This window comes from Macaca fascicularis, chromosome 17, assembly GCF_037993035.2.
Source record: "Macaca fascicularis isolate 582-1 chromosome 17, T2T-MFA8v1.1".
NCBI lineage: Eukaryota > Metazoa > Chordata > Mammalia > Primates > Cercopithecidae > Macaca > Macaca fascicularis.
Window position 1 is genome coordinate 21036779 of NC_088391.1, and position 14334 is coordinate 21051112.

At 35.0% G+C, this 14334-nt stretch overlaps 1 protein-coding gene across 3 annotated transcripts in view; it reads right to left on the minus strand.

Moving 5' to 3' along the window:
• The window catches only part of VWA8 (von Willebrand factor A domain containing 8), a 381025-nt gene that overhangs the window by 176556 nt on the left and 190135 nt on the right, over positions 1 to 14334 (minus strand). For all 3 annotated transcript variants that reach the window (XR_012426882.1, XM_005585735.5, XM_074021913.1), the window contains exon 21: positions 9907 to 9983. Coding sequence is in view for 2 of the 3 variants with exons in the window: in XM_005585735.5 (XP_005585792.3) it covers positions 9907 to 9983 (77 nt within the window). In the remaining variant the exon portion in view is untranslated. The remainder of the gene's footprint in view (positions 1 to 9906; positions 9984 to 14334) is intronic.

Genomic DNA, 14334 nt, shown 5'->3' on the forward strand with positions numbered 1-14334 from the left:
ACTTGCACACTGTGCACATGTACCCTAGAACTTAAAGTATAATTTTAAAAAAATACAAAAATTTAAATCAATTTGGAGATCATCTAGAGGAATCAAAAATTGTTACAAACCTAAAGATCTACATGGAAAAGTAGAGGCACTGGCATAATTCATTTTGTAAAAAATTAAAAAGGGGGAGGCAATAGAAGCCATTCTTAATATGGAAACTACTGCTCAATTGCTAATAAAAATGTTTCCAAAACAGCCTTTTCAAATTTTTAATGGGGAAGATGAGAAAGAGGGAGCACCCTGGCTGTTCTGTGCAGTAGCTGACATTGGACAGGGCTCAAGTTCTCCAGTGCTCTTATCAGTGCTAAGAATGTTGTGATGACTCAATCATTTTTTCCAGGAGACTTCAGAAAAGCTTTTACTTTTTCTATTTTCTGCCAGTATTTCTATATGCCCTCCGGGACTTCGTGAATTTCAAACTTTATACTGTCACGTTCAGTTTTCTTCAGCTTGAAGGGAGCCTCATATGTTGAATTATGCTGTGCTTCGTAAAGCATGTCATCATTCACTCCAGGATATTTGATTTTAAGAGGGCGGAATTTGCTAAATGGTTTACTTCATTTGGTTTCACAAAAAAAAGTATAAAAATATGACAGAGGAAAAGTAAGTGTTTTAACAATAACCAACCATGATACAATATTTTAATGACCTGAGTTGGTTAGAGCACTTATATAACAGTTAAAGATCTATTATGTATGTAGAATTAACCTTACTGAATTCTAAAACAAGCATTAGTGCTCCCCAGTAGGCACGGCTGACCACAGGGGAGCTTGACCTGGAAGTTTCAGATGAAATTAGCACATACCAAGTCATTTAAACAAATACTTACTGGATATCTGCTATGAATTAAGAACCATACCAAGTACCTGCCTCATGATTGGTAGATCACACAGGAGTTACCATTAACTTCTCTTTCCCCTCACCCTCCACATGGTTATAAAGGCTAAAATTAGCCCTGTAAACCTATTTCAATATGTCCCTTCTTTCCACTCTCATTGTTAATATGTTTGCTCAGCACCAACAATATGATCTGGATCACTTCCTAGTGTTTTCTGTGATTCAAGTCCTGCCTGTTTTTAACAACCATAATGCTGCTTTCTCTGTGCTCCACTTAGAAAACTCCTACTTATCCCTTAAGACTCAGTTTGAGTGCTACCTTCTCCCTATCACCTTCTACCATACCACAGACATGTATTCTGAGAGTTGAGCCTCCTCAGGGCTCCCATGGCACCTGCACATGCTCTATCATAGCTTATATACAATAACTGTACCATAAATGTTGATGCATTTTCACCACTGACAAGCAAGCTGTACTAGGTCAAGATGGATATCATCACCTATACGTCATCCAGTGCCTAAAACAGACACTGCCAAACAAAATGAATAGATATTAGGTGAATGAATTAACATATAGTGAATAAACCAGGTTCTTGCCCTCAAAAAGTTCCCGATTTAGTTGGAAAGGCATGATTGGGCAAAGGGGAGGGGATGGAAATAAGATATAGAAACTACTACAGTGCAAACCAATGTTTGATAAGAAAGCAGAGCATATGGCAAGAAGCTAACAGTTACTATGTTGCCTAAATGTTTAGGCACCTAAAGGTGCCAGATACTGTGGTTGGCCTATTGCACACATTCTCTCATTTATTCCTCACAACAACCCTGCAAGGTATTATTATTTCAATTTGATAGGCAGGGAAATTAAGACTCAAGGAGTTCAGGGCTCAGAAAAGTTAGTAAAGACTGGATTTGGTCTCTAAAACCCATGCCCTTTCTATCACAATGATACAAATTCAATTCTGTGGAGTGTCAGAGGAGGGAACAAACAGTTACACCCAGAATGAAGAAAAATCACAAAAGGTTTTATGTTGAAGTAACAGTGGAGCAAACCTTGAAGGGCTGGGGGAGAAAGGAGCTACATTTTAGATGGAGGAATAAAGAAGGCATGCTACAAATTCAAAACTTGTGAGTACGACGCTGAATAGTGTGGAGTAAATTGAGAATATCTGCAGAAAGTCTCACTGAAAGAGAAAGTTGGGGCTATCCTGGGAGACCTGGGATCTCCCAATCTAAGCACCGCTATTAGAAAACTAACCAAGAGCATAGGTCATGTTAATGATTGGATCTGTGCTGTCCTCTTCAATTATGAAGGATAGCAAATGAAAAAAACTCTGGCAGTATAAGTATTTCAGAGCCCTAAAATAAGTCTGATTTTAATATAGACATGTATTTTTAACCAGGGAGGAAATACAGCTACAGAAGTTAACATATTCAAGTGTCCTCTTAATGTCAAATTAACATAACATCATAGAAAATCAAGTAAATAGATTCACTTCACAAATGGGAGTCATATATTCCCTTCCGTTTTAAATGTATACTTACAAAAGTAATTACTTTCATTAATCTTTTAAATCACCTATATCATACTCTTCAGACATCTTGCTTTTAACTAAATACATGAATTGCCCAGCTTGCTGGCTTTATGAAATCTGATCATCAAAACATAACACGGCCATATTTAAAAGTATACTGGTTGTGTTTTATTTGCGTATGTTTGCTGACAGTTTTACTTATCAAGATTATGTTTTGAATGGCTTTTATAACTAATTTGTTCAAACGACATTCATAAACTAAGTGTGACTAATTATTTAGATGGTAACATCACAACTCCATTGAAAGGAATCTAAAATAAACAAAGTAAAGACCTTAAGTGGATTATCCATAGATTAGAGAAGTCTTAAACATTCTTTATAGACTGCCTTTTTTAGGTCTTTTAAACATATGTTTCTCTCAAAGCAATTTTATGAGCTGAAATGTTATAGCAAATGTAGCCCTGAAGCTGTATATAAAATGTTATGGCAAATGTAGCCCTAAAGCTGTATATAATAAATAATAAATTCCCCACACTGAAATTAGTAGGAATGTCAGTCTAGTTAGTAAAAAATCTTTAATGTATGGTGTTTTTTTTTTTAATTTTAAATTTTTGCAGGTGCTGATATGGTTTGGCTGTGAACCCACCCAAATCCCATCTTGAATTCTCACATGTTGTGGGAGGGACCCAGTGAGAACTAATTGAATCATAGAGGCAGGTCTTTCCTGTGCTGTTCTCGTGACAGTAAGTCTCACGTGATCTGATGGTTTTAAAACGGGGAGTGTCCCTGTACAAGCTCTCTCCTCTTGTCTGTCTGCCACAACGTGAGACATGCCGTTTGCCTTCCGCCATGATTGTGAGGCCTCTCCAGCCACAAGGAACTGTAAGTCCAATAAACCACTTCCTTTTGTAAATTGCCCAGTCTCAGATATGTCTTTATCAGCAGCATGAAAACAGACTAATACAGGTACACAGTAGGTGTGTATATTTATGGTGTATATGAGATATTTTGATACAGGTATGCAATGCATAATAATCACATCAGGGTAGATGGGGTATCCATTACCTCAAGCATTTATCCTTTGTGTTACAAACTATCCAATTATACTCTTCTAGTTATTTTTAAATGTACAATTAAATTATTTTTGTGTGGGCAAATACTACATCATATGTATTCTATCTAACTATTTTTTGTACTCATTAACCATACCCACTTCCCCAACACCCCATTATTCTTCCTAGCCTCTGATGACCACGCTTCTGCTCTCTATTTCTATGAGTTCAATTGTTTTAGTTTTTAGCTCTTACAAATGAGTGAAAACATGTGAAGTTTGTCTTTCTGTGCCTGGCTTATTTCACTTAACATAATGACCTCCAGTTCCACCCATGTTTTTGCAAATGACAGGATCTCATTCTTTTGTGATGGCTGAATAGTACTCTATTGTGTAAATATATCACATTTTCTTTTTCCATTCATCTGTTGATGGACCCTTAGGTTGCTTCTTCCAAATCTTGGCTATTGTAAATAATGCTGCAATAAACATAGAAGTGCAGACATCTCTTCAATATACTGATTTCCTTTCTTTTGGGTATATACCCAGCAGTGGGATTGCTGGATCCTACGGTAGCTCAATTTTTAGTTTTTTGAGGAACTTCCAAACTGTTCTCCATAGTGGTTGTACTAATTTACATTTCCACTAACAGCATGCAAGGGTTCCCTTTTCTCCACATCTTCACCAGCATTTGCTATTGACTGACTTTTGGATAAAAGCCATTTTAACTGGGTAATGTATGTATTTTAAACAGAAATCGAGACATTTCACTTCCAACTTTACACAGTAAATAACCAATATTGTTGGAGATACTTAGGGCCCTTGTTAAAATGAATAGATATTTTATTTGTAATACTATTATTAATCAATAATATAGTAATGGGTACTATAAAATATAAATATTTAGCTTTGAATTTTTTATATTTTTAATTTATGATTTATTTTCATAGATAACACATCTATACTTTTATCTAGCCAATGTCAGAATTACTATAGAATATAAATTAGCAGCATGCAACTCTTTACAATTTATGGATCATTTGTTATTTTGTAACAAATGGTTAGTATTATAGACATTCTAGGCAGAAAGTAAGGCATGGTATCTCTAATCCTTTAAACTTTTAAAAGCATCGTGCATACTGTCTTCTTTTTGCCCAATGAAAGATATTCAAATACAGAGCTAAGAAAGATATTCTTATATAAATGACCTCAACTGCTCCTCTTAGTCAGAGATGAAAGAACTGAGACCCAAAGAAAGGGGTCTTCAAAATATATAGCTTATATATATTTAGCTTCAAATGAGCATATTATAAATTAAAGATTGAAAATCAATAATTTAGGCATTCACATCAAAAAGTTTTAAAAAAGAACACGTGAAATCCAACAGAAACAAAATGAAGAGTATAAGATAAAATCAGAAATTACTGAAATAGAAACAAAACATACAAAAGAGAGTTTCAACAATGCCAAAAGTTAGTTCTTTGACCAATAATATTGATAACCCCCTGGCAAAACTGATTGCGAAGGCAAACAGCCAATACCAGGCATAAAAATGGGAATATCAATACTGAGCCTAAGGACATTAAAATATCATAAGATGATATTCTAAATAACTTTAAGTCAATAATTAGAGGGAACAGATCCTAAAACAACATTTATCAGAACATCCTATGGCTAATAAACATAATGAATCCACAACGAAAAAGCCTGCTTATAAAGATAATGGTGGTAACATACACCTAGAAATAATTACTAATACTTGTTATATTTCATTGTCTCCTTTTTTGCTGGTTGTGTTAAGAAACGACCATAATCTAAAATTAGAATTGACTGAGGCAGTTCAGCCTAATATATCTTTCTAAACATATATTTTCTTGTTCAAAATAAAGGGATGGAGAAACTGCCCTCATGATATGAAGAAACTCTCATGTAAAATGACTTTCTTTCTCCTAGGGTATTATATTGGGAGCTGAGTTTAATTTCTAAAGCCATCCTTAAGAAAAAAATCGGTTTTCTGCTTCATTGTTGTAAAATATTAAATTTAAATTCACTTGTTTTCACTTTAAATTGATAGTATATACTTATATGGCATCTGTATATACATCTCCATGGTGAAGTGATTCCCATAAAAAGTGACTTCCTCTTTTCTGAGTATAAATTTCAATGACAATTTCAACTTTTGAAGCCATCTTTAAGAAAAAAAGGTTTTTTTCCTTGATTATTTTAAAATATTAAATTTAAATTCATTTGTTTTGCTCTAAATTGATACTATACGCTTAAGTAGCATCTGTATATACATTAAAATTGTCAAGTAATAAAATATTTTTAAAGGAGCCCTCAGTCTACAGTAGGAGGTAAACACTATGCAATCAAAACAGCACAAATTCTGCTAAGAATGAACTGCAATGCTCACTTATCATCCTTAAATACAAAATACTGGTCTTGCTAGGTGCCCTGTAACTCAAAAATTGGAACTATGATATGTTACAAATGAAATTATTCAAGTGAGAACTAGTAAACTAGTTGAAAATTCTGATTCTTTCATTATATTTCCAACTTTATCCATGTGAGAGGAAAAACTAATTGAATAGCTTAAAGGAGAGGGGGAAAAAAAGGTGTTTCAGGGGAACATAGAAGATCAAAATAATTACAAGTAATTACAGCTCCTGTAGGATTATGTTTCTTATTTCTTCCTATATCTCCTATAATACACAGCCCTGTAGTTTTAATATGACAAATATTTAAAAATTTTTTGAGTAGAAAGTCCTAAGTTTATGTAATACATTATTCATACAAAGAGCCATGAGAAGATATAAAAATAGTGTGGTAAAAATTTGGATGAAGCTGAATAAAAAAACCAGTATTAGTCTTCTTTTTAAAAAATAATTACAACCTTTATTTCAGATTTAGGGGGTACATGTGCAGGTTTGTTACATGGCTATATTGTGTGATCCTGAGGTTTAGGGTATGACTGATCCTGCCACCTACATAGTAAACATAGTAACCAATGTTAGTTTTCAATCCTTGCTCCCCTCCTTCTCTCTGCCCTTTAGCAGTCCCCACTATCTATTGTTGCCATCTTTATGTCCATGAATACTCAATGTTTAGCTCCCACTTATAAGAGAGAACATGTAAAAACCTATATTCTTAAAGCACTTGAAAAGCTTAGAAATTTTCTGAAATATGTAGTTGACTTATATAAAATTTGGGAAATGAAATGATGGGTGATAGAAGAAAGAAACACGGAAAGTTACGAGTGGGAATGTGGGGGACAAGTAATATGACAATGAGAAGAGGGCTTTCTAGGGAACAAATTCTTAACATTTAATGCCTAACATATTGAGAAGAATTATATTTAGCTTGGCAAATTCATGGATCTAGCTTTGTAACTAGAATTCTCTAATACTGGCAGAAATGATGGTAGCAGAAAATCAGGATTAAAAATGTATTGTAAACAACAAAGAAGAATACTTTCTATTTCCAAATAATGTAGAATGAATACTATATGGCACAGATACTGAGGATATTGAGGGGGATGTTGAGGTAGATGAAGATAAGGGGAAGAATTTACTATGACAGAAGCTCATCATCTCATGAGTATGAAACAGATAACCTTCAGTTCCATTTCAAACAGCCATCAGCAAATTAGAAGTATCTGAAGAAATAACAGTGTCTGTTGACCTCGTTACACACCATTAACAATAGCAAATTCAAAATTTGCACATATATTAAATTAATTTATTCCTAAATATACTCGTTACACTACTGTAAACAGTATTTTTAAATTTTTTCCCATTGCTATATATACTAGCATATATATATATATGGAATATATTATATATGGAATACAATTGATTTTTGTACATTTTCCTTGTATCTTATGACCTTGCTTAACTTGGTTGTTAGTTCTAATACCTTTTTTGTATGTTTCTTAAGATTTTTTATATACACATTCATGCAATTGTGTCATCTATAAATAAAATGTATGCCATTTATTAAGGTTTCTTGCTTTATTGTGCTAGCTGGCACCTCCAGCATAATATGAGTAGTTAATATTCTTGTCTTTTCTCCTAATCATGAGAAAAATATTAGTTTTTCATTTTTAAATATGAAGTTAGCTATAGGCTTTTTATAGATGCCTCTTATTTGATTGTGGAAGTTTCCTGATATTTGTAGTTTATGTGATGTTTTATCATGAATGGATATTGAATTTTCTCAAATGATTTTTCTGGCAGCAATTAGAGGATCATATGGTTTTTTATTTATTCTGTAAATGTGTTATATTATTTGATTTTTAAATGTTAAGCCAGCCTTACATTCCTGAGATAAAACCTCCTTAGTTATGACATATTATCCTTTTTATATATTGTTGAATTTGATTTGTTAACATTTGTTAAAAATTTTTGCATCTATGTTCATAGGAAATTCTGAATTGTAATTTTATTTTTTTGTATTATACAGGTCTGCTGATAAAAAACACTCTCAGTTTTTGTCTGAAAATGTCATTATTTTGCCTTCTGAAGAATATTTTTGTCAAATATACTAATCTATACTGATCTTTTTTTCTTTCAGCACTTCAATTGAATTGTGGTTCATATCTATTTCTCAGGAGAAGTCAGCATTTTTATGATTGTTCCCCTATAGGTAATATGTCTTCTTTCCTCTGGTAATTTTAAAGATTTTTCTCTCGGTTTTTAGCAATTTGATTATATGCCATGTAGTGTTTTTTTTGTTTATTCTGCTTGAAGTTCACTGAGCTTCCTGGATTGGTGACATTATCTTTTTTATCAAATTTGATAATTTTCCTATCATTATCTCTTCAAATAATTTTCTGTGTATATGTGTGTATGTGAAGCTGCTTTTTTAGGGTTGTCATTTTTACACTAAGAATTTCCAATTATTGTCATTACATTCACATTTTTCTCCCTTTAAATGTTTGAATCTATTTATGGCAACTGTTTTATAGTCCTTGTCTGCTAATTCCATCATCCTGTCATTTTTAGTCTATTTCTATTGACCAATTTTTCTGCTTTTGTGTATGTCTAGTAATTTCCTATTGAATCCTTGACTCAATGAATGCTATGTTGCTGAGTGTTTGGATTTTGTGGTCTTCTTGGTTGAGTGTTAAGTTTTGTTCAGGTATGAAGTCAATTTACTGTTGAATCACCTTGATTTTTTCAAGGTATTCCTCCCTACCTCCCCAAATACCCATTATTTTTATTTTTAAAGCCATTTTGTATGAGACAAAACTTTCAAAATAATATTAAATAGCAAACATCCTTCTTTATCAGGCTTAGTTTTAAAATTTGTAAGGATAGGTATGGAGTAACTCTTACTTTAAGGATAGATTAGTCCTACTTCTAAACATAGACTTTAAAAGATAAATACCTTTCTGAATACCAGGGGTATTTAATGAAGGCTCCTGGTCATGTAGGAGCTCTGTTAGTTGTTCAGGTCAAAGATCCCTAGTAGTTCTTCTTTTCCTAGTGTTTGTGAATTTTGTTCAGTTTTACCGTTTTTATTGTGGTAGGGCCAATCTGCTACCACTACCGTCATGGTCAGAGGTATAAATCCCAAAAGGCAGTTTTTCACCATATCTCAGCTTTTCCTGGGTCCTTTCCTCTTTCTCCTTTGACCCACTAACTCTGCCCTTTATTCTCCTACAATTCTCTCTCAAGAACTGATAATCACTTAGTGAAAAGACCCAAACCAGAAACTAACTCTTATAACTCAATTCAATGCTGTATTATACTATATATTTTTTACTTCCTGGGATTAAAACACTAACAATCTAAGTTAGCTTTAAGTTGTTCATTACTTGATATATTTCTTGACTTATCTTTCTGTTTTGTTTTTGGTGGATCTGTCATTTATATTTTATTTTTTAAAAATTAGAACAGGTTCATTCATAAAGCTAAAAATGACCCATATTGGGAAAAACTGTTTGATTAAAAGCTGAACCAGCATTCTAACCATATAAAATTATCCAAAAAGTAACTTTAAGGAAGGCAAGGAGACAACTAATAATGTACTCCTTCCAGATTTCTGGGTTCCTTATCTCATACCTGAGATTTACATAGTTTATTATTTCTCCTTGTGAGCTATTTTAGCTGCTTGTGAGAGAATAGGCTTAGATCCTACATGTTTTTCTTCTAACTTAAGAGCCTTTATGTTGATGAGATCTGTTCCTAGACTGTAATGTTCATCACTCTCTGTCCACAGAATATCTATTAATTCATGTTTATAAAGCATTAGTCACTTTAAAAATAAATTTTGCATGGTTTTATTACCTTTAAAGGAGAGAAAAGAGCAAGAAGAACAGAAATAAAACTGGTTTATAAAATGGGCCTTTAAGAAAGTATTTTCAAATTGGACCAGGAGGGAAACAAATGATTAAATGAGATTTTTAAGAGGCTGTGGGTCTAATAGTCTTACCTGTGTAGCTGAATATATTCTCGGGGTCTGTTGAGCAGGTGAAGGAATCTGTCAACAATCTTGTTTTTTCCTACACCCTGTAATTACACAGAAAACATTAAACAAAAAGAGGCTATTTTCTGGAGATAAGCTTATGCCAAACCAGAAAAGTCTTTTACCAAAACCTGCTTTCTCACCTTTTTACTGTTTTAGTTTATCATTCATGAAAACCAAACTGGCAAACATATACGGAATATCTCCTATGACATGAGGGTTTAAAAAATTTATTTCTAAACATACTAGTCCTAAGCCATTCTTATTTGAAAGGAAATCCATAAATTAGCCTCCTACATATTGATTTTTCTGTTCTGTAAATTTACACTGAAGTCTAGGCATCACAGCAGATGCCCATAGTATTAACTATTTCAGATTTGAAGGGTGCCATCAAAGGTGATCAAGTAAGTATAAAACAATGGTTTCTCTAATCAGTTCTTCAGAATTATGATTTTTAGCTACAGAAAGGTAAATATAATACTGTACTTTTTCTATTAGAATCAAACACTCATTTATTTTCCTTTTATCCTATTTTAAAGTCCTTTAAAACCTTGGAAACCTAGTGTATTAATAAAACTCAACTATATGTACTCTTCCTAGAAATGCCCTCATTTCCTTACCACTTACTGGTGCTGAGAGTTGCTATCCTTTTGTAGAAGACAGACTGTTAAAAATGGAATCCACCCCCATGCTATTTTCCTATTTGAAAGTTTTCACTTAGAGGTGAAATACAATTAATGGTGTGTAAATCTTTTAACAAGTAGGTTGTGTGGAAAAAGTTATAGTTTAAAAGTTGACTTCATATCGTACATGCTAGCAAAAATAACTCTTACTGATTCTTATATGGGTTGAGCATCACTAATCCAAAAATCTGAAACCCAAAATGCTCCAAATTCTGAAACTTTTTGAGCACCAACAAGATGCTCAAAGGTCATGCTCAATAGAAATGCTCATTGGAGCACTTCAGATTTTGGATTTTTAGATTAGGGATGCTCAACTGGTATGTATATGCAAATATTCTAAAATGTGAAATGCTTCTGGTCCCAAGTATCTAAGATAAGGGACATTTAACCTATACTGTGCCAGGCTGTAGGGTAAGTATTTTCATGGGTTATTTCATTTCATCATCACAACAGTCCCATGAGGTAGGGATTAAAATTATTTCAACCTCACAAATCAAGAAACCAAGGCTCAGAGGTAAGCACTGTGCACACAGTCACACACAGGTAATTCTAGTGAAACCAGGATTCACATCCAGGTCTATATGATTCTGATGCTCATAATTATAGTCCCTGCATTATGGAATATCTTTTTTTCAGTTTGAAATTGATTTTGGTAATCTGGGCCTTAAGTTATCTCCTTCACTTCTAGGTCCATCCTAAAGAAATAATTAGGCAGACTGGGGCAATGTATGGTATACAGCACCAATAGCAGAAGCCCAATAGGGAAGCAGGCATTTTTACTACATACTCAAACATCTTGTGAAGAAAAGCATTCTACAAGCATCAAGGATAGAAATTCAAATCAATTGAAATGGTATGATTGAGTGCCACAGGGGGTAGAAACCATGTCTGTTTTACTTATCACTATATCCCCAGAGCTCAGCACAGTGCCTGAGAGTGCGTTCAATAAATATTTGTCAAGTGAATAAACAAATATAGGGAGTTTGGAAAGTACTGGAAAAAGAGTGAAGATTCTGGTAAAATATTTTAAGTGGTGATCATATTAATAAGGATGCTGAAATTATGGACTTATAAAAGAAGAACGGGCCAGGGCCATGACTCACATCAGCAATCCCAGAGATTTGGGTGGCTTAAGTGGGAGGATCACTTGAGCCCAGAAGTCCCAGATCAGCCTGGGCAACACAGCGAGGCCCCAGCCTCTTGGGAGGCTGAGGTGGAAAGATCTCTTGAACCTAGGAATTTGAGGCTGCAGTGAGCCATGATCACACCACTACATTACAGCCTGGTGATGGAGCAAGACTCCACCTGTAAAAATAAATAAATAAATAAATAAATAAATAAATAAATAAATAAATAAAGTGGGATAAATTTTAAAGGTGAATTATTTCACCTATAAAAGATTCAAAGTTATCAGAGCTGAATGTCAAATTGACAAATTCACTAAAGTTAGAACAATGGATAATTTCGTCTTCTAGGAATATTTTCAGTATCTAATTGGATTTCACTCAAAATAGTTTCAAGCCTAGCATAGAAGCACAAAGGAGGAAAATCACATTTGCATATTTGTATGTAAATTATAACTGGTATGTAAACTTTAAATGGCATGTGACCATAAATATAAATTTTTAAATAGATAAATTTCAGATGAGTAAAATGTCTGGGTTAATATATTCGTTCTGTTAAATTCAGCAATCCTAGAAAAAGCAGACATCCTAAATGCATTACAATGTTAGAAATACAAAGGATTTCCTGGAAGAAATGTCATGAAAATGTGCTATCAGGGAGTTCCTCCTCCCTCTCCACCTCTAAAGTTATTAAATAGCCATGCTTATTCAAATTCCTTCTGAGCAAGGCATGATTTAGGAGTCACGAGTCCCATAAATGTAGTTCGAGTCCCAGCTGCCACTAAGGAGCTCTTTTGCTGTGTCTCTTTAAATGTTGGAGTCTCCAGAACCCCAACCTCAGCTGTCTTGCTCCATACGCTCTCTCTCTGGGAAATACCACCCACTCCCATGACCTCAGTCATCACATACAGCTCACACTTCTTTTCTAAGCTTCATTCGATATCCCCTATTCTTAACCATCAACTGAACTTCTGAAACAGATGCTTATTATCCTTCCACCCAAACCTACTTTTGTCTCTTTTCAACCCCCATATAACAGTATTGCCACATACTCAGCTGCTCAATAAAAGAATGCTAGAGGCCGGGCACGGTGGCTCAAGCCTGTAATCCCAGCACTTTGGGAGGCCGAGACGGGCAGATCACGAGGTCAGAAGATCGAGACCATCCTGGCTAACACGGTGAAACCCCGTCTCCGCTAAAAAATACAAAAACTAGCCGGGCGAGGTGGCGGGCGCCTGTAGTCCCAGCTAGTCGGGAGGCTGAGGCAGGAGAATGGCGTAAACCCGGGAGGCGGAGCTTGCAGTGAGCTGAGATCCGGCCACTGCACTCCAGCCTGGGCAACAGAGCGAGATTCCATCTCAAAAAAAAAAAAAAAAAAAAAAAAAAGAATGCTAGAATATTTTTGATGGCTTCATTTTTTCCCCTCTGACCTCATGCAAAATGTCATTAGGATCTCTGCAGTCCCTACCTGCAAAACTTTTAGTTTTATTCTTTCCCTCCATTCCTTCTGTTTCCTTCATTCCTCTTTCCCTTCCAACATTTTCTCCCTCCCTCCCTTCTTTTCTCCCTCTCTCACTTCCTTGCCTAACTCATCAATTATTTGAGCACCTAATATTACAGCACTGTACTAGCTGAGCTGGCTATAATAGTAAAGAAAACAGCTACAGCCTCTCACCATATTCACAGCTTACAGTCTAGTAGGGAACACAGACAACATATATAATAGATAGTGTCCTCATACGACAATCCAAGATGCTTGAAGCTTTAACCTAAGGGCTCAGGAAGGCCGACTGCACAGTTATGTTTAGATTGAGATATCAAGGAATTAAAGAGGTACAGGGAAAGATGAAAAAGGGGAGTGTTACAGGTAGAACAGTATGTGTCAAGACTCGTGGGTAACAGTCAGCTGGAGAGCTGGACAGGTCTGCAAGAATTCAGAAGCTAGAGAAAAGTGAGAAAGGGAGTGGTAAGAAACCAGGCTAGAAGGCTAGAAAGGTAGGTGGGATTTAAGTCTGGCAAAGCCCTGGAAGCCACTTAAAAGAGTTAGAACTGTTTCCTCAAAGCACCAAGAAGCCACTGAAGTAAAGGAATAATAGGATCAGATTTTCAGTTTTAGAAAATTGCTCTGACGGAATGGTACGGTGGAATCTGGTAGAGAGCAGAAGAGAAAGCAAGAAAGCAGTCTGAAATTCCTTTAAAATTCAAGCAGGAGATGATGGTGGTCTAAACTACGGGATAGACAGAAATGAATAGATTTAAGAGATATTTAGGAAAAGGAACCAACAGGACTTAGTGAGGGCCTGGAGTTAAGGATGAGAAGATGACGAAGTCAAAGTTTCTGTCTTGGGCAATAGAGTGGCAGGTCACAGAAGAAATAGGGGAGAAGAACTGAATTAGCTGGGTGGGGAAGGGAAGTCTAGCTATAAAAGGCAGTTTAATTTTGGATATGTTTACTTTGAAGTGTCTGCTTCCCATATCTGCTCCTTCCTCTCCAATTCACTGTCTCAGCTGAAGGGTAGCTCATCCCCTCCCCAGACTACCGGAAAGGGCCTAATTTGGTTTGGTTTCCCACCTCCAGATTTACAACA